The sequence below is a fragment of the Opisthocomus hoazin genome, chromosome 8, assembly GCF_030867145.1.
Source record: "Opisthocomus hoazin isolate bOpiHoa1 chromosome 8, bOpiHoa1.hap1, whole genome shotgun sequence".
NCBI classification, from domain to species: Eukaryota; Metazoa; Chordata; class Aves; order Opisthocomiformes; family Opisthocomidae; genus Opisthocomus; species Opisthocomus hoazin.
The window spans coordinates 46203863-46226504 of record NC_134421.1 but is presented as its reverse complement, the minus strand read 5'-3'; the positions used below and the strand labels follow the sequence as shown (position 1 = coordinate 46226504).

The 22642-nt window shown below is 43.5% G+C and overlaps 2 protein-coding genes across 2 annotated transcripts in view; one reads left to right on the top strand and one right to left on the bottom strand.

The window, feature by feature from the left end:
• Window positions 1-11029, top strand: part of LOC104337504 (cortactin-binding protein 2) — a 79084-nt gene extending 68055 nt beyond the window's left edge. Inside the window, 7 exon segments of the mRNA XM_009943457.2 lie at window positions 1279-1484; window positions 1712-1765; window positions 1768-1896; window positions 3687-3747; window positions 4647-4779; window positions 6719-6820; window positions 9469-11029. Coding sequence (XP_009941759.2) covers window positions 1279-1484; window positions 1712-1765; window positions 1768-1896; window positions 3687-3747; window positions 4647-4779; window positions 6719-6820; window positions 9469-9714 — 931 coding nt within the window. The 3' untranslated portion in view covers window positions 9715-11029.
• Window positions 11030-16333: 5304 nt separating this feature from the next.
• The window catches only part of CFTR (CF transmembrane conductance regulator), a 91547-nt gene continuing 85238 nt past the window's right edge, over window positions 16334-22642 (bottom strand). Inside the window, exons 25-27 of the mRNA XM_075428207.1 lie at window positions 19454-19626; window positions 18995-19100; window positions 16334-17626 (exon numbers count right to left, since the gene is read on the bottom strand). Of these exons, the coding sequence (XP_075284322.1) occupies window positions 17420-17626; window positions 18995-19100; window positions 19454-19626 (486 nt within the window). The 3' untranslated portion in view covers window positions 16334-17419. The remainder of the gene's footprint in view (window positions 17627-18994; window positions 19101-19453; window positions 19627-22642) is intronic.

Below are 22642 nucleotides of genomic sequence, written 5' to 3'. Positions count from 1 at the left end.
AAAAGTCCCAGAAGAACCATGTCCCTTTGAATCAGATTTTTGTAATCAGACCCAGTCTTTAAACCAGGCAATCTGGAAAATCCACAGCATCCTGGAAACACAGTTTACCATAGATCAAACAAACAAAAGGAGAGTGAGAGCAAGGCAGCTGTATGAGTAGAAAGGTTTTGTAAACTGGACAAGTTTGGAAATGGAAGAATACTGGAAAGGGTGCAATCATAGCTGAATACCTCCTTTTTCCCACTCTGGCAGCCAATAGGCTATGAATGAACACCTGCAAGCATGGAAACTTCTCCATGCACTGGCAGAGGTGAAATCGGATTTTTTTTTTTTTATAGATATATAGACACGAACACACATCTTTCTGGGACATTCTTTCTTTTAGCCTTAAAATGAAAAGGATGTTTTACAGTCTTATCTGAATGAGGAAAAGCATCAGATGGCAAATAGTTTGCCAAAGCAATCTGAAAAAATTGCAGCTCTGCGGAGAGGGACCTGGGTGTCCTGGTGGACGACAGGTTAACCATGAGCCAGCAGTGTGCCCTGGCTGCCAAGAAAGCCAATGGGATCCTGGGGTGCGTCAAGAAGAGTGTGGCCAGCAGGTCGAGGGAGGTTCTCCTTCCCCTCTACACTGCCCTGGTGAGGCCTCATCTGGAGTACTGTGTCCAGTTCTGGGGCATCTCCCCTACGAGGAGAGGTTGAGGGAACTGGGCTTGTTCAGCCTGAAGAAGAGAAGGCTGCGAGGGGACCTTATAAATGCCTACAAATATCTGAAGGGTGGGTGTCAGGAGGATGGGGCCAAGCTCTTTTCAGTGGTGCCCAGTGACAGGACGAGGGGCAATGGGCACAAACTGAAGCACAGGAAGTTCCGTCTGAACATGAGGAAGAACTTCTTCCCTCTGAGGGTGACGGAGCACTGGAACAGGCTGCCCAGGGAGGTTGTGGAGTCTCCTTCTCTGGAGATATTCAAGACCCGCCTGGACAAGATCCTGTGCAGCCTACTGTAGGTGACCCTGCTTCGGCAGGGGGGTTGGACTAGATGACCCACAGAGGTCCCTTCCAACCCCTATTATTCTGTGATTCTGTGAAATTTAGGTCAAATAAAATAAATAAACCTTACCTTAAATAAAATCAGTTCCTCTCTGGCATGGGGCACAATAGGAAGTCCAAAATATATGTGGTTTCTGAAAATGCAAAATCTAATCTGTTACCCAAAGTATAAAATCCTGGGTTTTGATAAGGGTCTCTGAAGTTAAGGGATTGTTTGTGTGCCTAGAGGTGGATGTCCAAGTTGTGGAATGCTGTGATAGCTCCCAGAGTTCAAGAAGCAATACTCTCCAGAGCCTCTGTGAAAAGACCATCTGTTCCAGGACAAGCAATAGCCAAAAAAACTCCCAGCCAAGGTCAACAGGCTGTTGTTAAAGCTGCTCTCAGCATCTTGCTAAATAAAGCTGTTTTGCATGGCTGTCCTCTACCCAGAACAGGTAACTGTGAACAGTCTGAAAGGCAAGTAGTTGTACGTTGCCAAAGTGGAGTTTTTAACAGTTTGATTCCTTTTTTAAAACTGCCACAAAACATAACCAAAGTTATGATGGAACGTGTGTGGTTAGTAGGATTTATAGTCACTAAACAAAGTAGTTCTAAAAGGTAGTCAAAAAAGAATCATCTGCAACAGTCAGTTCTTCTTAACACTGCTCTACTTTTGTTTCAGAGCTAGACAATTATATAGCAGATTTTAAGGGAGGAAATTTTCCTTTGTCCGTGGTTTCAGCTACAAAAACTGTAGTAAGAAAAGAGGTGAGAATGCTTCTTGGAGAAAAGTGAGCACAAGTCCTCGCAAAAAGGCAGGCCATTTATCCTCCCAGTCATGGAATAAGCAGGAGACAAATACTGAAGGTAAAGCTTTCTATTTTCAATTCTGAAAGAAGGTGTGGGCGCTTAAGCTGGATCGATACGAATCTCACTTTTCTTCCACATCATGAATTCAAAATTTTCAATTCAATGACAATCGTGTTTACCAGTAAAAAAATTGGTTTTTTCTTCCAAATTATTTCTTTGTGCCTGTGAGCACCTGATTAATATTTGTTTGTTTGTTTGTTCTAATGCCCCTCCTGTTGTCTGATGATGAGATAGGCTTTGGCTCAGGTGGTGGAAGGGTGAGCAGGGGTTCCACCTCATATTGCATGCAGTTATGCTCTATCATTCTCTTCCTCAATACCGGATTCATTACTGGATTGGTACTCTTTAGTTGTGCACCTAATTTACAGTATACCTAATTTTTTGAGTTTTTTACACATATTTTATAGCTTCACTACAATAATTTCTATTGCATGAATCCAGGTAAAAAATAATGAATACGTGCACCCTCAGATCATGCATCCCTTGTTCAGTCTTACTAGATAAATTGAGTAGAATGATCTCGAAGCCCTGTAGTAGAAGGAAGAGATCTTTGGTTTTAAATTGAAGATTTTTGTTTGATTTCACTGTAATTGCAAAAAATAAATTTAAGAAATTCTGTGTAATCACAGATACTTTCAAGAAGTTTCTACACCCTTTTCAGTATGCTGCTTGAAAAAGAAGGCTTTGTATGGCTGGGTCTATGCATGTGTATAAATGTGAAAGTTATATTAGCAGCTGGCACTTTTGAAATTTCTTTCACCTCAAGAACATAAGCCATCTAACGAGCAGTTTACTACACAGGGATAATGTCTGGATATGTGCAGAAGCAACATACCATTCTTCTACAAGTACACACCTGTCTAGAAGGAAAACTTGAGAACACCATAACTGAATACAATGTCGAACAGGAAAACTTCTAGAGGACAAAATCAAATGACTTATTTTTGTCCTTTCAGAAAATGAAGGTAACTCCTTCAGAGAGAAGAGTTAGGAAGGGGTTTAGAGAGAAAGAGGCTTACACACACACACACACACACACTTTAGAAACAGTAAGATTCTAGCCTCAATTATCTCATATATAAAAGACTGAAACACCTGATGGCTGGTACTCTGTAATGTTAAATTGAGCTACTCACTTCTTCAGCTCTTGTTCAGAAAGAAGTCTGCTTTTTCTAAACTGCAACTCTAATGTCCTGATTTTGTTTGCTACTTCTCTGTTTGAATTGTGAATTTACCTAATCCTGCTAAGAGGATTTAAGAAATCAAATGAATTTAACCTGAAGTAGGGTGGTTGATACTGTATCTTGTACTTGAGAATGTTCTTGGAGGCCAGTTAATATTTGTAAATACAAGTAAAAAATGGGTTGGTGAATTTAACTTTTGTAGACTTCCATTTCTGACTATCAGAATCAAATGTTGTTCCTGACTCCAAGTAAGGGTAAGTTGTTTGATTTTACTTAAATGAAGCAAGCTTAAATCTTTTCCTGTTGCCAAGCGATTTCTCTTTGAGAGAACCAGTAAGGGTGGTTCAGGCACCTTGCACAGAAACCTCACGTCCTGCCTTCCACAAAAGCTTGGGAACTTATGCCCTATTTGCCGTTTCAGCAGTACCACGTGGCCCTAATGCTACTCTGACCAGTTCCAAGGGACGTGTTGTCATCTGTGACAGACTCTGTTGATATAATTAGCCTATAAATGGGAACCCCTTTTTCCAGTTTACCACAGATTTCAGAATGAAGAAATCAACACTCATGATAACACACTAAGTCAATCTCTCTTTTGTGCAGGTATAAAATCTAAGACTATGTTGCAACCAAACTGTAAGAAAAGAGCTTCTCTCGCCACAAAGTAAGCTTTAATTTCTGGTATTTGTAACACCTAGCAAACAATAAAGATGATAAACTTGTGTTGTAAACCAGCACATTCTAATGCATAGATGAAGCGTTTGTATTTGGTGATGTCTTGGTTCTACATGTCAAGAAAGAAATCCTTTTTAATTTTCATTTCTGAGAGAAAATAAAATTTTTGTACTTCAGTATAATTTTAGAACCCATTTCTTTAGTTCAGCCTTGCAGCACTACATGTCTTTTTATGTAACAGAATAATCTATGACTTAAAGAGTATTATGTAACAGTTACTCTGCCATGAAAAGCCAACCGTATGCTTTTTTCACCTGGCATTATATTTTAAAAACTCCTCTGGCTCTTTCAGCTTACTGAATGACAATTCAAAATAGTATAGTACATGCACTTTAGTCTAAATGATACAGAGTTTCTCTACGAAAGTGTATGAATTAGCCAGAGGGAACTGCATGTGAGACTTCACTTCAATCTGAAACCTTGGTTCTACCGCATTCAGAGGCACAGAGAGCAGAGAACACTTACGCTGCCAGTATGCCAGGGTTTGTTTAAGTGTTTGTAATTAAGTCCAAAAAGGAAAGTGGAATAAAATTGATTGCTTCATCTTAAAAAGAGGAGAATCTTTGAAGACAGCGGGCAGAAGAATCCTTTGTTAGAATTTCAGAATGGAGAGAATATTTTGAATAGAAAGATCTATTATGATATAACAACTATTGACAACTATTGCTGCCGCTTACTTAGATGTTGTTTTCTTTCTGTTTGTGGTAGTAAAGGTCATTTGGAAAGAAATGACTATTTTCCAGGTGTGTATAATACTTATTTTTAAATTCTGTATCGTAGCTTAAATTTTAATTGTTCTCTCAGTTTGTCTGGGTTTTTTTCCCCCAGATCTTCAGAGAAGGATCAATTGAGAACGTTAAATCTGGAGCAACGGCTGTCCCTTGGTTCTGATGATGAAGTAGATCTTGTGCAGGAACTCCAAAGTATGTGTTCCAGCAAATCTGAGCCCGATATAAGCAAGGTAAACACAAGGCTTTTAAATAATTAACATCATCACCATATGCAGTCATTTGCTACGTGTTTAAAATAAATTTTTAATTTACAAGCATGGCTCGAACTGAAGAAAATTATTAAATTATTTGGAAATAAGACAAGGTCAGCTACTAAATTATACATTTGAGGGTAAGTGTTCTGGTTTAATATACATTATTTTAAATTGCACCTTCACTGTTTTTTCTTGTAGAGCTTTTTGCAGTGGAGGCTGAAATTTGTAAGTTCATAAATGCTAGATATAATAGCCTTCCCTGCATTAGTGTTCCCCGTGTTATCTTTCATGCTGTCACTGCTTCCACTGGGAAACTGTTTTGTAGTCTTAAAGACATAGAAAGTTTTTCCTAATACGCACTGCAAGTTTGGTTTGTTTGATGTAATCCCATTAGCCATCACAGAACTGGCACAGAGCTCCTCTGCTGTGTAGGTGAAATTCAGTTTTGCTGCCCCAGGCAAGAAAGAATGGTTGGCCTAAGTCTTTTTGTTTAACAGTCGTAGAAGAGAGTGAAGGAGGCTCGCAAGGAGGCTCGCAAGGCTCATCGGTTTGGGGCGAAGTTCTACCCTGGAATGGGTTGTGGATGGTTGTGGGAGACCTGCCAGAGCAGAGGTTGGAGCTGTGGATCTCTCTCATTTTTCCTTCTACACCAAAAGCACCCAGCTCTCCTTGTAGCTGTAGCTATTTATTCTTTTCTTTCTTTCCTCCTAGCACAGCTGAAGTAGCTGGCTGTGACAGCAGGCTGTGTTCACACCGGAGCAGCTGATCCATAGCTTTTGAAACACAGACAGAGTCAGTCTTAGGCTACTGTCCACTTAGGCTGCGCATTTACATCCTGTAGGATCTCCCTGAACAGCACTTCCATTACTTTTGCTTTATTCAGTGTTCTGTTTATTCTTAGAAGTCAACCAAGTTTTTATTAAAAAAAGAAATACTGTGTTTGGTAAGATTTTTCAACCTATTTAATGAAATCCCTCATTATGGTGTTTGGGGTTTTTCTGAAGTATTTACAGTACTTGCATGAGTCACATGCAAGCTAATCACGAGGCAGTTAGCAGGGACTTACCAGATCTGCCCTTGAAAGAATGGGATGTGCTTAAAGAAATGATCACCAGCTCAAAATTGTGTTTAATAACACGTAAAATGTAATTGCTCATTGTTGACAATTCAAGGAAATAGGGGGTAGATAAGGAAGGAGATAGATGTCACTGTCTTTTGTTCAGTTTCCTCACCATGGGTGGAACCATCCATGACTGGAATTTCTGTTGTTAATTCCCTAGCTGCCTGGTAGCGCCTTACAGAAGTAAGGGTGCTGGTGCCTGTTTTCTTTGTGTAATATAATTTCAGGCTGCCATCAAAATAAGTACTTCTACTCTCTGATTGCCCTTTCACTCAAATGTGTTCCTGCTGCCTCTGTTGTATTGGAATAGAATACTTCTGCAGCTGCAGAGTTGAATTGGATCAGCTTGCCCCAGGAGAACACACCTAGTTTTCAGGGAGCACAGAAGGCTGATCAGACTCTATCTGCTATTACATGGTCACAAGGTTTGATGGAAAACAGTAGGGAAGAAACATGGCAGGAGGAAGAGAAAAGGATCATTCCTTTGTGTGATGTTCCTGGGGCTGGATAAAATTTAGTGGGAAACTGCCCTTAAGCTTTGCTGAATAGTATTGCTCTGGAAATGTATGTTTAATCTTCTTTTGATAATAGGCAACGTGAAATCTCTCCATCTCCCATCTCCTACAAATGCACTCAAGAGTAAAGGAAAGATATTTACATGGTTCTTTGGATATTTATACATTGCATTGCACAGAAACTACATGAAAACAAAATTAAGAGTCCAAAATCTGGCAAATTGAAACATAATCTCTGCTGTGAGTAACTAAAAAAACACCATTTTCTTATCTTTTTTAGATTGCGGATGCAAAAAATGAGCTATTGATGTTCAATAACTCTCAAAATAATCCGGTATTTTCAGCAACCGGTACTAACCCAAGTAAAACAACAGCACAAAAGGTAAGTGAAATGAGTTTTGTAGTAGGATAGGGAAGGTGACTTGTGTTTCTCCAAAATCTGAATTCCCAACTGGATCCGAAGAATTAGTGTTCCAGTGCCCTGTTTATTACAAGAATAAACTGTCATGATTCTTAGGAAACTTGCTAGACACACCATGCCAAGTTTCTTCCATGTGTCTTAATGGAAACCGAAGATGTATTAAACAATGGATGTATTTGGTTCCGTGTTCATGTTTACATAAAGCCATCTCCCTAGGCCAAGTATCGGTGACATTACTTTGACATTGTAAGTGATTTGCAACAGATTTTGAGAGAAACAAAAGCCCCATTCATTTTTGCCCCCAATTAATGGTGTTCAGTAAGTTTGCAAACGCGCAGAAATTTTTTAAGTTCTTGATGTAAAATTGCTGGTTCGTGGTTTATTTTTCTACCTTTTTTTTTGTAGTGATTACCCAAATACGTATTATTTCAAGCCACTCTTTTCCTGAGTGTTGTTATCTAAGTAGAATTGAGCTGCTGTGGTGTCAAAGCTCTCGGTGGTAGAAATTTTGAGAAGACATGATATTACCGGAGTTTGTGAAGAATAGCATTTGTATTTTAATGGGAGTTCAGTTTCTTTTTTCTACCTAGCTATCTGCTGTAATATACAGTTGTCCTGCCACGTTATTTATGAGAAATCAAAAGAAACCTTATAAGTCTGGTGATTCTGGGAAAGGATAGTCTGAATGTAAACAAACTTTACTAACTTCTGAGCAGTTTCAGATCGGGACGACAAGCTGAATACTACTGGAAGATATAGTAGGTCCACTGTTGTCACCTCTTCAGAAATTGAAACCGTTGTTTGTGGGTGCAAACATCCCTACTATATATGAAGATTAAATTATATCCTGCTTAGTTTTCATTCTTTGGGTAACAAAAATTACGCTTCCTCTGTTGCTATAGTTTTTTCCCTGTTCTTCCTTGCTCCTTGTGTTTTGGAACATCAAGAGAGCTTCTGAGCACAGGGCTCAGTGAACCTGAGCCAGGGCAGAACCCCGCTGTCTGCGTTCCCTCACTATGCCCTCCACATTCCCTCAACAGGGGTCCTCGAGAGCCCAATCCAGATGCTTTTATCTCACTGTGATAAACTGCTTTCTTGAGACGCTCTATTTTCTGCATTAGCCCTGAAAATAGCTTAACTTGCACACCTAGGCATTAAAAAAGCTAGAGTTGGGTGAGATGACTTACCATCCTTGCCCTCATATTTTTTTCATATCCAAATATTCAAAATGTTAGAATATTTTCTGAAGTTTTACTTAAAATCCAGAGAACAGTCACTGCTAACAGACACAATTTTAATGTTACAGATCCACATTTAGATACACTGCTTTTGAATATTTCTCTACACAGATTGAGACATTGCAAATCAGAGCCTCAGACGGCAGTGACGCCTGCATAATTTGGTAAATCAGCTGACCTACCCACTCCTACTGTAAATTTTTCCTAGTAATTTTTTTTTCCTTTTAAAATTCCTTCTAGCAATGTAAGGCCTAACTACATTGACTTTGGAGGCAGACAAGCTTGGCTACCTTTGAGATTTTTGAAGAAATTAGTCAAAAAAATACAGAGATTATGTATTAGTAAACAAACACATCTTTGTGGGGAAATGTTGGCCAAAATAAAGGAAACACAGCCCTACCTTTTGCTAGAGGAGAAGGAGGTCTAACTGAATGATAAGCTTTGTTTCTAGATTTAGTCATTACTACAACCAATTGATCAAAAATCTAGAAAAGCAGAGTTTCCGTTTGAACGCACAAGTCAAACTTTTAGAGGCAATTGTAACAATGATATTCCTATGCAGCTGCTGATGCTAACAGTTAAGGTTCTAATTCTGCTTTCCTGTCAGTGGAAAGGTAGGCAGCTCTCATGACAGACAGATGTTAGTGACCTTCGTAAAATGGCTTCACTAACCCCTTCCTCCTTGATTATCACAGAACAAAAAGGGACAACGCACCTGGCTTTGGCACTTCAGGTATCTGAATTTGGGCAGGGTGAATATGGTCCAGTTTTTAACAATGTAGCTTCTTAGCATAAATAATTTGAGATGCTAAAATCTAACTTACAAGAAAGCAATCTGTAAGATTATGGATTAAAACGTAACTAGCATTTCAATGTCCGTTCTTGAAGTACTGTTTTTGTCACTATTATTTTGTTATTATTTATAGCCTTGATGGTACAAAAAAGTGAATGTCTTTATTCAAGCTGCAAAACTGAACTTTTTGCTCATAGCTACCTAAATCTCCATTTTTCCCTTTTGGCATGGCTGCAGCTGCCATTTTTCCACTGTAATGAAAGAAAGAAGATGTATTTTTTTATTTGGTTACTTCCGAAATTGGGACCGCTGAGAATCAAATTTAAGATTTTCTCAGTGGCAATGCAAAAACCTTGTTGGCTTATTTTGGTGTTCTAAGATGATGATGATGTTTCCTTTCAGACAAAGAAACAAAAACATGCCATAGTTTGTTCACCGAGTAGTAAGAAGCTGTCATATTAAACTGCAAAAAGTTGTAAATAACAAGGGTTCCATGGGGCTGGTGGGGCTGGTTGGTTGTTTTTCAGGTCAAAAGGCAATCATTATTTATACAGATAATACATTTTTTTTATTCATAGGATGGAATGTGTCCTCTCAGCAGCAATCAAACTGTGGAAAGCACCAACAGTAAATCAAAGACAGAGTTGGGTGTTTCGAGAGTTAAATCTTTTCTTCCTGTTCCTAGAAGTAAAGTCATGCAGCCTTCTCAGAATTCTAAAAAAAGCAGCAGCAGTAATACAAGGCAAATAGAGGCAGATAATAACACAAAAAGAGAGATTTGGAATTTGCACAAAAAAGAACAAATAGAAAAATCTAATAAATAAACCTGCCTACCATACAATTTTCTGTATTCATATAATCTCTATTGCAAAGAACCAAGTACTTCAAATATGTAAATATTTTTTAAAAATCAACTGTTTCCCTGTAATATAAAGTTTGTACAGGACCACAGTCTTATTTCTATGTAAATCAGCTGGAAATTATATTGATTTAGCAGTTTTGCCACCTTCATAGATATTTTTTTTCCTTCTTCTTTTATTATGAACATTACTTGTTTAAATGATAATATTCAGGGGTATTACCACAGGATTCTGTTCGTGTATATACTGTACATAAATATAATCTATTAAGTTCATGTGTTAAACTGCATTCAGATGAGTTGCACAGTGTGTACAGCAATGGCTTAAAGCTATTATACATGCATTTTAAAGACGTGTTTTTATCTTCACTTAAAGAAAAATTAATGGAATGTGGCAATAACTAAAATGATTGGAAATGCAGATCAATTACTTTCAGCTACAAGCCATATTAAATACTTTGATTTCCCCATCATTTGCCTGCTGAATTGTGATTTTGTTTCTCCCAAGTTTCTCTTCATCTAAAATGTCATGAATTTCCGTTATAACTTTTATCTTTAAAAAAAGGAGAGAGATTGAGAAATTAAAATGCAATAAAAATTATTTTTCTCAGACTCTTATTCTTTGATAGAATTGAAGAAAATGTGATCATTTATTAACTTTTTCTTGTATTCTGTAAAAACTTTTATATACTTCATTAGTGTTTTAAAAGTATCCAAGAAATAATAGTGGTTTACAGAAACAGATTTTACTGAAAAGGGATTTGAGCACAAGCTTAACTACAGTATTATCAGAGATAATGTAGTAGCGATGAGTTTCTATGTAATTATCAATTTCTGTTGTGGATTTAAGATGTAATTGCTGTGAAATCATACTCGAGTTGCAGTTCAGATTAAGTCTTTTTCATTTCCCCCCTACTGCAGCGGCAGATCATGTTCCCACGAGGGAGAGTTTCTGCAAAGGGAACATTTCCCTGGTCTCTCCTTACGGTAGCTACAGTTCTGTACTGGTGGATGTGGAAACGCTTGCTGTCTCCGTACCTCACCTGGTAGGCAGAGGGGAGCGCGGGGTTTTCTTGAGATCAGACTTAGATGCCTTCTGATGGGCTACCAGGAGATGGGTTTGACAGCTATGGACAGCAACATGGTCATGCCTGTAACTTCCAAAGTAGCGTTGTTCTCACACTAAGCCTGGAAGAGGAAAGGGTTACCTAACTGTTTCCTAATGCTTCACCTTTATATGTAAAACAGTTATCCCAAACTCAAGTCAATAAAATTTTTGTACTGCATATTGTCTGTCTTAGTTTATACGTGCGTGTTATCTCTATAGATATAGATCATCAGAAGCTTATTTCTGTAACCATGTCCCACACAATATATTTAGAAAGTATCATGCCTTTCAGTAATCACTGCTTTATTAAAACTTCAAATTTCTTGTGTGATAATAACATATAACCCAAGACCGATGATTTCTTTAGAGGTGGTTTTTTCCCCCCCCCCCAGTAATTTTGGTGCTGAAAAATGGGATGCTACTCCTCCTGTTGGTTCTTAGCAGAAAGCTACGTCAGCTGCAAACTGCTGTAGGTCAGAGCAAGGGGGCGCCGCAACTGGGATCCCGTATGTGCTGAAGCAGTGTGAGCAACGGTGTGGCAGCTTGTGAGAGAAGCTCAGGCATGGATTTCGTGGGGAGGGGGAACACAAAATGGAAAATGTTTTTTGTGGTGATCACCAGAGTTGCAATATCAAGATCTGTAATAACAGTAAATCATTTTTTTTAAAAAAAAAAAAAAAGCTATACGAAAAGAAAAATGCTGACACGCTTCTAAACTAGGTTTGTTCTGCGTTGAGAATGAACCTTGGAAATGTCAGACCTCATTTAGATCAAGAGTCAGCAGTGTGTTTCTGTGTGGGAAGATCTTAGCACGGTGTCCTAAAGCGTGTTTGGAGATATATTTTAAGACTCTCTATATTGTCTGTGAGAATCAAAAGTCTTCCGTGCTGCACTTGGAGTGAAAATCTGCAGAAGACAGAGTAACTTTGATCATCTGTTCATGTCTGGAAGTTAGGTCTCTTGCTAAATTTAGCACTGCCTTCAATGCCCTCATTATCCTTTCTTTTCAGCCTGCTGTCCTAATCGCTCTCCATCTGCATCTTTCACCTGGTTGACTTCCACCTGCTATCATTTTGTCTGTCTGTCAGATCAACGCAGTCTGTGATCGTCAGACATCTTTAATCACAGGATATTTTGCAGATCTTCTAATTGAATCTGACCTTCTGTAGCAACTGCTAAGGTCGCTCTCTCATTAGGCCACGTCAGTTCCTGCCCTCAAATGGTGGAAATCACATAACCGTCAAACAGTTTGGATGGGAACTCACTGGCTTCCCCAATGGTTTGTCCTTTGGGTTGTGACAGGTTGTGCAGAAGCCAGGCAAGGCTCTGCTTATGACTTCACGGCTTCCCTATATCTTCAGGTTCGTCCTGTGATGCTACCAACAGCACTCCTCACACATGACTTGTAATACCAACCGCTCTCATTTTGGGTTAGTAATGGGAGAAATCCTTTTTCCTCATTTCTGTCTTAAGCAGAGGGGTTTTCAGCATGCCGTCTGTGGTGGACCATGCCGCTCTGTGCTGCACTCTGCTCCCATGTATTACCCCTCCCCGCATCTTTAAAAAAGGTGAGGTGAGTGAAGAGAGAGATGCCCTGTCTACGTGGAGGAGGATGTCGGGAAGTACAGGGAAGCTTCTAAGGTCGCAGCCATTCCACAGGCCACGTGGTCAGTGAAAAGACTTTTGATTTAGCCCCTATCTGAGCACTCCAAAATGAAGTGTGAGGAAACCTTCTCCATCATTCAACAAAGGCACCGACATTCATCAACAAGAAAAACATTGGAGGGCCTGGATCTCTGAGGCGCTTCTCTTCCCATAATACAGCGCGAAGTGATTTACAAAAAAAACTAAAACCCTCCATCTTTCCAGTAAAACTGGAGAAGCAGAATAGCCTCTATAGGTGGAAGATGCTTGTAGAAGGAGCCAAGCTGGAGAAAGGATGAGGGGCCACTCCCTTGGTGCTAACTCCGGCTAAAGCGATGTTTATGATGTTCAGACCATAATTAAAAGACTTCGGAATAACAAAATGGGCTGTTCTTCAAAAACCTGAAGTCAAAGCGGCTGTCGAGACAGCACGAGGCGTGTTTGTGCTGGGCTGCAGCAAAGGCAGACTCAGAAGGCAGAAGTTTGCTTTTGCATACAGTTAAGACAGCAGAAAGGTTCATCCCAGGGATTTAGAGAAACAGAAGGAAGCCTGAAAGAGGGGAAACACTTCCTCAGCCCAGCGGCAGCCCAGCTGTAGTTTGGGTAGTATTAGCCCAAAGTGGAGTTGGGATGCGGTCCCCACGCTTAGGAGACAACAGAGCGCCCATACCTGGCAGGTGCCAGGGGTGGCACGTGCCTTCTCCAGCTGCAGAGCCCGCACCAAACTCCCAGGCTCATCACAGAGATAGCAACCATAACTGTAGGCCCCTGATCATACCAGAGTGACCAAAATTCATTTTTATGATGTAGTACGTTTAAAAGGGTTAGGGAGAGGAAACTAAGAAAATGCGTCCACACGTTAACGCTTTGATCAGAATGACAAGGAACCTGCTGAGAAAAAAGAGAAAATAACAGGCAAGGAAGCTGGACTTCACTTGAAAACCTCCAGTAGCATTTACAAGGGTTGTATGTTGACATTGAAGAGAGTCCTGGTGAAGAAAATTAGTAGAAATATTGTTTACCCTAGGAAAAGGAAATTGGTTTTGGAGAACAGGAGGGTCTGTAATGTGTATCATGTATATGAAATGTGTATTGCATTGCACGTTGCTTAACTTGCAAGATTTTTAGGCAGCAGTTAATTGTCCACGAGTGAAGACGTGTACACAAAGGTCTAAAGTGCTTTTTTTTCCCCAAACATTAAATCATGGCTAAGTAATGGTAGAGCTAAAATACCAAATCTCTGTCAGAAAGAGGAGAAAAAAGTTACCAGAATACCTTTTACATAAATAAAATGCAACAAATTACACAGTTCTGAACTGACCTCCAACAACTAAGACCAATTCAGAATTAACCCTAATGTGCGGAAACGTTTTACAAGGCACCTTTTCCAACAGCTCCCACATTTGAGGGAAGTGACTTAAGCCCGTTGCTTGAACAGGGTAGAATTAAAGAGGTGCAGAGGCAATCAGGTGTTTGGCAGCTCTGACACCGGCACAGAAGACTGAGGGACACGAAGCTTGTGGAAACGGAAGAGGTGGAACTTGAAACAAGACTTGGGAAACAGGTGTTTCATGGATAAAATACTAAAGCTGGTAAGATACCAGCTAAGCAACTGTGAAACCAAAATTGTTTTTTGGAAGCGCAGGCTTGTTTGAGCCTGACGAGATACTGAGCTGTTCCCACTAATGATGATTATCGAGCTGCTTTGTGTAGTTATTTTGTGTGTAAGATTTACAAAGACGGCTAAACATGCAGAGTTCCAGCTCGTTTCGGCTAACCTTGCGCTCCATCGTCGCTGGCCTAAGAGCTTCTGAGTGTGGTGCTGGCAGTGTGGCCACCCTCCTGCTCTGTACTGAGGGAGAGCCACAGAGCCTTTGCAGGGCAATTTCACTCTTTCCAACTTTTTTGCTTTCTTGCAGATGGGCTGTAAAATCGAATCTTCCTGTGCAGTACTGGTCTTCTCTTTGGCCACGTATAACACACCCACCCCCATTTAATAGTACAAGTGTGTATTTTTAATAACAAAGTGTTTTGGGAGGGGTAGTCTTTTTTATGTGGCTGTTTTCTCACACGTATGCAAACTCAAGCATGTGAAAAGAAAAATTTTCTTAAATAATGCCCAACTTGCATTTATAAGGTCATTGGTTTTTCTTTTTTTCCACTGTGCTTGGGCTACAGCCTCATTCCCCCCCCCAACCTTGTGCTCCATTTTCCACCATGAGCAACATGTGCAGCTTCGCAGCTCAGCTTCAGGCAAACAGCCCTAGGACCCGTTATCCCACCGACAGCAAGCATAAGAATGCTTATTCAAGATGGTAACGTGCTCTTCTCGACCTCTGCTGGGAAGCAGATGCTGTCCTCCTCATCACAGAGGCTGGTAACGACTCACCTCCTGTTCCAGCCTGAGCTCTGAAGTAGCCGATGCAGTATTTCGGGACTGAAAGAAATAGCACGTTCTTCTCCAGCCTTTTCCCGCTTGCTCTAACAATGACCCCCCCCCAAAATTAACACTACTGATTGTGCAAGCTTTGAAGTGCGCACTGATTCTGATGACGCAGTGGTTCTTTTCTGCTGATCTTCCCATATCATCTTGTTTATTTAGATGATAAACTCTCCCGCGCGGTACGTCTGCTCCTCTGAGCAGCACCCTGGAAAAGCGTGATCCGTGGCGTTCCTCCGTGGGCTTGGCCACGCCGCAGCAGCCCCGGCCTCCCGGCCAGACATGGCTGTGCACGCTGTAAGGAGCAGACAGAGCGCTGGCTGGGTGAGGAAAGTGACAGTGCGAGGGGAGCTATTTAGGGGGCAGGAGCAACGGAGACGGGATTCAAAAGTGGTGCTACTTCAATATATAGCTCTAGTCCAGTTGCTACAAAGGCTAAAGCAGGCAGAGCTTCGTGGCAGGGAAACAGCGGCATGGCAAAACCCAGCACGCTCTCCGAGCAAGAGGCGTCGCTTCATGGAGGAAATGAGGCCAAGCAAGGCGACGTTCGCGCAGCCAGAAAGGGAGGGGACCCAGGCAAGCACTGCAGGACAGGCAAGAACCGAAGTACAGTACGAAGGCCCAGGTGGGAAGAAATGAGATAGACGAAAAAAGCGTGTTTGCAGAGGAAATACGTGACGCTGGGCGGAAAACACGTAGTGCGGTACAGAGCTGGAGGGAAGGGGCGCGAGGAGGGCGAGCTGCCGCCACAGAGCGAGCCCTCAGGAGCTCCCGGCCCGGTGTCCAGCGCAGCCCCGCGGCTGGTGCTACCTGAGGCCTGAAGGCCGGTGTTCGCCACGCTTCCATGTGCTGTAGTCTCAAGCCGTGATGAAGTGCATTTACAAGCGCTTCACATCTGGTGCCGCTCCCTTTGTGGCCCTTCTTCAGCCGCGGGGCCGCCCCACGGGAGGGGCCGGCGGCGACAGTCCCAGACCGGCCTCGGCCTCGCCGGAGCCGCCCGGCGGGGCCCGCGCCGCACCGCAGCGCCCCCTGGCGCCGCCCGGCAGGATCCCGGCCTTGGCTCTTGGCGGCCGGTGTCGTCACGGCCAGGACGCAGTGACGAAACACGATGCGCGTGCTTCGACGGGCAGCGACGGCTGAGGCGGGACCAGCAGGGTCGGCCTGCGCGGGGGGGGGGGGGGGGGGCGGGTTGTAACGTGACGTACAGGCAGCTTTTTTTTTATTTCTTTTTTTATTTCTTTTTTTTTATTCTTATCTTTACTTAAAGACAAAAAAGTAACCTAAAGAGTCTGTATCACTAGAACAATTGCGCGTACAAAGACAGCACTGGACAGTACCTGGCCTAACTCCGGGGCTGCCCTCATGTTTGGCAGCTCTATCATAATGTGACATCAAAGACTAGTAGCAAAAAAAACCCCAACAAAACCACAAAAAAACCAACCCAACAATCCAAATATAAAACTTTTGGTACAAATATATTTTTCTTTACAGTACATAATCACTCTTAAAATACATCATTTCCTTAGTAAATGTTTGCAACAATATTAAAATAAATAAAATATCCTAGAGAAAGTTCAGTTTCATCACAAAACTGCAAACCAGAAGAGTATAAAAATGAATTTCATTATTAACGTCTACTTCAGAGAGGTTCTGTCTGTGCTTTTTGTTCATTCTCAGGCCACAGCAAGAAGCACGTGAAGGCACCAGACCTGCGCAGGCTGTCCGAGTTCCACTGCCCGCAGCCCCACCTTGCGCCAGACCCCGACGCCAGCCGGCACCGAGCCCGCTGCGAGCGTGGGCAGGGCCGGGCCGACCGGGTTTCCAGCGGGATTCCAGCGATTCTGCCCCAGCCGTGGAGCCGCGGCAGGCGCTGGCGAGCTGGCAAGCCGACGGCCTCGCTTCCCTCGTGCTCCCCGGTGCGCGCGGAGCGGTGCGCTGCTGCGAAAGGGCATCTGGCCTTTTCTGCCAAGTCCAACTCACAGCTGCTGCGCGAAAACCGGAGAGGAGGAAGTTTTCTGTGCACCTGGCTGATGTCGTCCCTTAGTTCATTCCAAGGAAGTGAATCCCAAGAAGCTTTCTACACTCTGATTTTTCTGTTTTCCACCCAGGTTTGATTATTTTTCTCACATGCTTCCTGCTGTCTGGGCCTCTCACCCCGGCGAGAACATTCCTAAAAGTTTTCCGAAACAACCATGATGGGCGAAGCAGGCCCCTTCTGCTTGCCACCTCGTTTGTACCAAACCCGGAGCAGCTTTGCGCAGGAAGTCTGGTTTTACCATTCAAAGTGGCAAAACTTCACAGAACGGGCTAACCCGCACACAGTCTGCCGTGGCAGGGGAGCGACTCCCAAAGGCGTGGGTAGCCCCCTCCGGTGAGGGTCAGCGTGCGCGTGGCTCGCGCAGGCTCTGAGGTGCTGGTCCTGTCACCGTGGGGTGCCGCTGACGACCCCCTCCACACAGAGGGTGCCCACGCCACCTCTCACAGCCTCGTCTCCTGCACCTCTTCCTCCGTCTCCTCTTGCAGGGCAGTGATTTGGGGCCTAGGCTTGCGTTTGCTGGAGTTTCGGTGGTGTAGTGGGAGGAGCTTCAGGCGGTCGGCGTGGCTGATGGCTTGCCTGAAGGAGCTCTTTTCGTTCAGCAGCTTCTGGATGGATTCATACTGTCGCAATTTATTGTCCTCGATGACCTGAAGAAACATACCGCTCTGTTAGACGGGCAGTGGCGGTGCTGACAGAGTTCGGCTAACGCAACTAACAGAGCAGGGAAGAGATGTGAAGACATAAGAGTCATCTTCCGACAGGAAAAGCCCAGTTTACAGTTTGCAATTTCTAATTGCAACCATAAAACCAGATGTTCAAATTTGAACGCATGGAAAAGTTGCCTATTGCTCAAGTTACAAAATGCCTCTGGCCTTGCTGGTTTCTCCTTGCAACTGGGTTTTTACCTCTGAGGTGGTTTGCTGACGTCTCTGGGTACTACGGCATTTCCCCAGCGCTGCTAAATTGCGGAAAACAGAGTTGCACCGCAAGCCGAGGGAGAAGGCTGCTAGCCAGGGGCCAAGGCCGCCTTTGCCACCTCCTCGCCAAGCACGGAAGCGCCGCTGGCTGTGTTTGAAGGAGACGACAGGTTCGCCCCGTCAGGCAGCAGACAGGGAAAAACCGGGCTCCTCCACCGGCCCTGCGATGCCAGCACGCCTCGGGCGAGGGCAGGGGCCTGACGGGAAGGAGCTGTCGGCAGCTCTGTGGTGGCCTGGCCAGCAGGAAGGTGCTGTGGGCAGAGGGGCTCTGTGGCACGGCGGAGCGCAGCGCGGGCCGGCAGCGGCGGGGCTGAAGCCCAGCACACGTACGGGAGCAGCACCCCCAAAGGGATGCACGACCTGCCCACTGACGCTAACATACCTGAGCAAATACGCATGGAAAACCATGTCGCACTCTGCTGATAAAATGAAGGTCCTCTCTTATGAAAGAGTCAAGAAAACACAGAGGAAGGAACCTCATTTTAAAGGACAATTACACAGCTTGCCTTTCATTTCCTTTGCTAACCATTTTTATATAACACAGGACTTCACCGCTTTGTCACCTTGATGAAACAAGAAAGGAATATTCAAGTGGCTTGATGAAAGAAATTAGCGGTTCTGGCCATCAGATGTTTTCTCGGGAAACCCCTCTGCCCCGCGGAGCCTCCCATTGCTGAAGAGCAAGGGCAGCTGTTCCTGCATGAGCAGTGGTAAAGCTCTGTGAGGTACCGGGATTTGTCCGGGGCTCCTGAGCCAATCGGCAATACAAGGCGCCCGGATCAGCAGCTGGGTAACCCACAGCACCGTCCCTCTGGCTGAAAGAAGGAAGCCACCTCTTCCTCGACGCGACCCAGCTCATCTGAACACAGGTGTCTACGACCGCTCATGTGAAAGAGCTGCTCCGCTGCAGGTGACCAGGATGCTCAACCACCCTGAATGACCCCATCAATCCAGCCAATCTCATCAAGCCTTCTTGCTGTGTTTCGCACGCCCACCAAACGTAATGAAACAGTACGTGAGACTACGAGAAAGGCTCACCAAAAATCGCTGGCACTCCAGCATCGCCTCCAGCCGGTGTTCGGAGAGTATCACTGTGCAGTTGGCAAACGCGTGCTTCAGAGTCTTCCTGATCACTTGGGAAGTTCTAAAAGGCAAACAAGCGCCAACATTTAGACCGCGATGTACCTGCCAGCACAGCTCACAGCTTCACTGATGGCATTCAGTAGCCTAGCTACGTGTTGTAAAGCTCACGTGCATGGACGCCAACGCTCGGCAGCGTCTCAGTGCGCCACATTTCTGCCGCAAAAGTGCGGGTCAGACATAAAGCCAAGGTTGTAACTAGGCTTCCCTGATCCCCCATGCAGAATTACTAACACACATTACTGAAATCTGGTTTAGTAACGGACCAGACAAATCACAGAAGGTCTCTTTCAGTGGTGCTGCCTCACTGATTTTCTTTTTTCATATTAGAAGATGGAAAAAATGATCAAAACGTACACAGGGTCCAGGTGAGCACTTGGTTCATCGAGCAGCAAGATTTTAGCTTTGCTGAGAACTGACCGGGCAAGGCACATCAGCTGTTTGTGGCCGTGACTGAGGACGCAGCCCCCATCCAGAAGAATGAAATCAAGCTGGCCTGGAAATTGCTCAATTACAGACTTCAGCCCAACCTGCCAGAAAGAAAAAGGACAGGGAAAATGGGTGAGATACTGTTACTGCCGGCTGTGGGTATGGCAACCAACGCCTTCAATTTCCTTGCCTCTCATTTCTGACAGCGAAGAGAAAATATAAATTGATGACAGGGAGAGTCTGTCCTACAAAGACTACAAGCTAGTAGCTGGATGAGGCGAAAAGCACCGAAATATTTGACACCTACAACACGCTAGGATTTATGTGGGGAAGCTGAGAGTTAATGCTTCATTTGTTTGTCACGTACAATGAGTTTTGGCATTTTGACCAAAACATTCTGAGCTAGCAGTCTAAAGAAAGCAATATATTTGAAACTTTTTATCCAGCAGCAATGTACGTCATTGGACATGTCAAGGAAAGTGATCTTTGAAAGGAAACTAGGCCTCTCTGATTAATAGGAGGGTAAAAAGAAACAACCAAAATTCACAGGCTACATTGCAGCAACAGAGAAAATAACCCAGGTCACCACGGCTGTCGTCTCTGTGGCTCTGAGAGCATTTCCATCTGCTCCTTCTGCTGCCCCAAAGGTCTTTCTGTGCTTTGTTCACAGCAATGGCATCGCGGGCTGCCCTCTAGCACTGCTGACAAAATGTTTTGCGGGGTGCCTGTGCCAAGCGAAGCTGCGTCACCTGGACCAGAAACCAGAATCCGGCCCAGGAGATGTCTCGTGACTGTTTCTTCCGGTGCTCCTTTTTGCTCTCCTTGGGAGATGCATTTTGTACACCGCAAAGTAAAGCTTTGCACCTTCCAGAGGTCCAAACCGGCTGTGCTCCTTGGCCTAATCAGCAGCGTTTGCAGAGAAAATTTTGTAAAATATGAGAACTAGGAAACACATGTGAGTCGCATTGCTCCAAAAGACGTTATAAAAATGCGATGCAACCTGAGTGGTTTATGAAAAGCCCCCCTTGGATTTTTGAAATATTACTGATCTGCAATTCATTTTCATTCCAGGGAAAAAAAAATATTGGAATTCCTCCTTTGTGTTTCCATTTTACATGGAAACCATATTAAACTGGGGTGTGTGGGTACATCTGTCGAGTTTCTGAAGAATTCATGATTTTATTTATATGCAAATTAAATATACTGCTTTGTTCCTCACTCCTCTTTTGAACACACATCGTGTCCTTCAACGAAATTTTGCAACTAACAGCTGGAAAAGGTGCTTTCTTCTTAAAACTGCACAAGGTCTCTCCACTTACCTGTAGGGTCCAGACAGCTGACTGCAAGAGTAAAACTCAGCCTCAGAAGCTGACGTGAGTCTGACAGATTCAGGTGGTGAAATATGGGCGCAGTAAAAACTGAAACATCTGACATCTGCTCAGACAAGGCCTTGCTCTCTGCAGCTGATTGCAAGGAGCATAAAAAGCTGATGCTGATCTCAGCAGGATCCTCTAAATCCTCAGCAGCCAGCGTGGGTCAGGGATAAGCTGACATTTAACTCACTTTCTGTGCCGTGCTCCCAAAGTTACACTGACAACAAGCCAGATTTCAAGAGCATGAACTTTGTAAACAATCCAATCACTTCTGCTAAAAGTATTACAGCTCTTTTTCTTTTCTATTTGCTTTGCTCTCTCGCCTGTGCAATGAAAAACTCACGGATTTGCCAAACTCCTTAATGATAAACACTTAAAAATAAATTTTTTTTCACACCTTTGTATATAGGGTTTAGCTCTTTAAAATCCCAGGCTGGATTCACACACATAGCAAAATCAATCCTCAAAAGCAGAAGCACGGTTTGTTTTTTTCAAGACAGCGGCTGTTAATCCACACTCCGCTTTTCCCCCAGCGTTGGAGAAGCACAGCACTGAGCACCCTGCTGCCTCTGCTAGGACCGGCTAAAAAGCTCCTGACACATCATTTAGCCCAAAATGTCATTACGTTTTTTATTTGACAGCAAGTTACTCATAGAAAGTGTCTACTTTCCTCTTTTCCAAACATAGGGAAGAAATTAGGTAAACCCAAAGGAGAGAGAGAGCAGAGACAGAGTTAACCTCCTGGATGGGAAAGGAGAAAGCTTTCAGATCAAGTCCCACACTCATAAGCACTTTCTGATACTTGAGACTGGCTACGAACAAGGAAAATGGCACCAATTCATTATCGAGTCTGTGTTAATTAGCTCATCCCTACCTTGGAAAGAGAAATCTGCTTTCTAGGCTGCAGCTCTCTCCCTCCCGCAAGCCTCATCTGCCTTCTCTCCGGGCGTTAGGCGTGCGGGTGCACGCTACCCAGCCCGACCAGAGCCAATAGGTGGCACCTGACCGCCGTCAGGCGCGGGGCTCAGCTCGGCGTGGGGACGCGGCTGCGAGAATCTGGGGAAAAACCAAGCTGCTAAAGCCTCAACACGAAACTAGAAGAAAACCTTCAGGTTCATAAAACCTAATATTCTGTGATTCTTATTTTCCATGGAGGAGGCAGCTGCCTGTGACACAAGCAGTACGTCAGCCTGAATGAGGTGTCAGAGCGTCTCCTTCTCGGCTGGCTTTTCGCCGGCCTGAGAATCTCAATAACTGGAAAACACTTTGAGGAAAGATTTTTCTAAGCCGAATATAATTTTTTTCCTATTGCAATAACACCAGTCTTATTTCTAGGACAGGCCACGGACATTTTTCGTTTTTTTTTCTTCTGGCCTCCAAAACATTTACTAGTCATTTTTACACATCTTGGTAGAAGAATGCCTTGCAGAGATTTCATAAATTTGTCAAAGCATTAAAATGAGTAAAGATGACAGGACGTTTTGCTGTATCAGCTTCCTCCACGTTTTTTTCTCTCAGGGTCACCCAGCAGAGCCAAACATAAAACCTCACGGATGCTGAATCACTGAGGAACCCAGACTGTGCTGTATGGAAGTTTATCTTTTTTGGTTTTTTAATCTCTGACAAAGGTGCCTTTTTATTAAGTAATAAGGAAATATGGTTTATAGCGCAGCGTTATCTGTCCTCAGCACTTTTTTTTTCTATGACTCAATATAAACGTAACATATAACGATCATTTGACCTG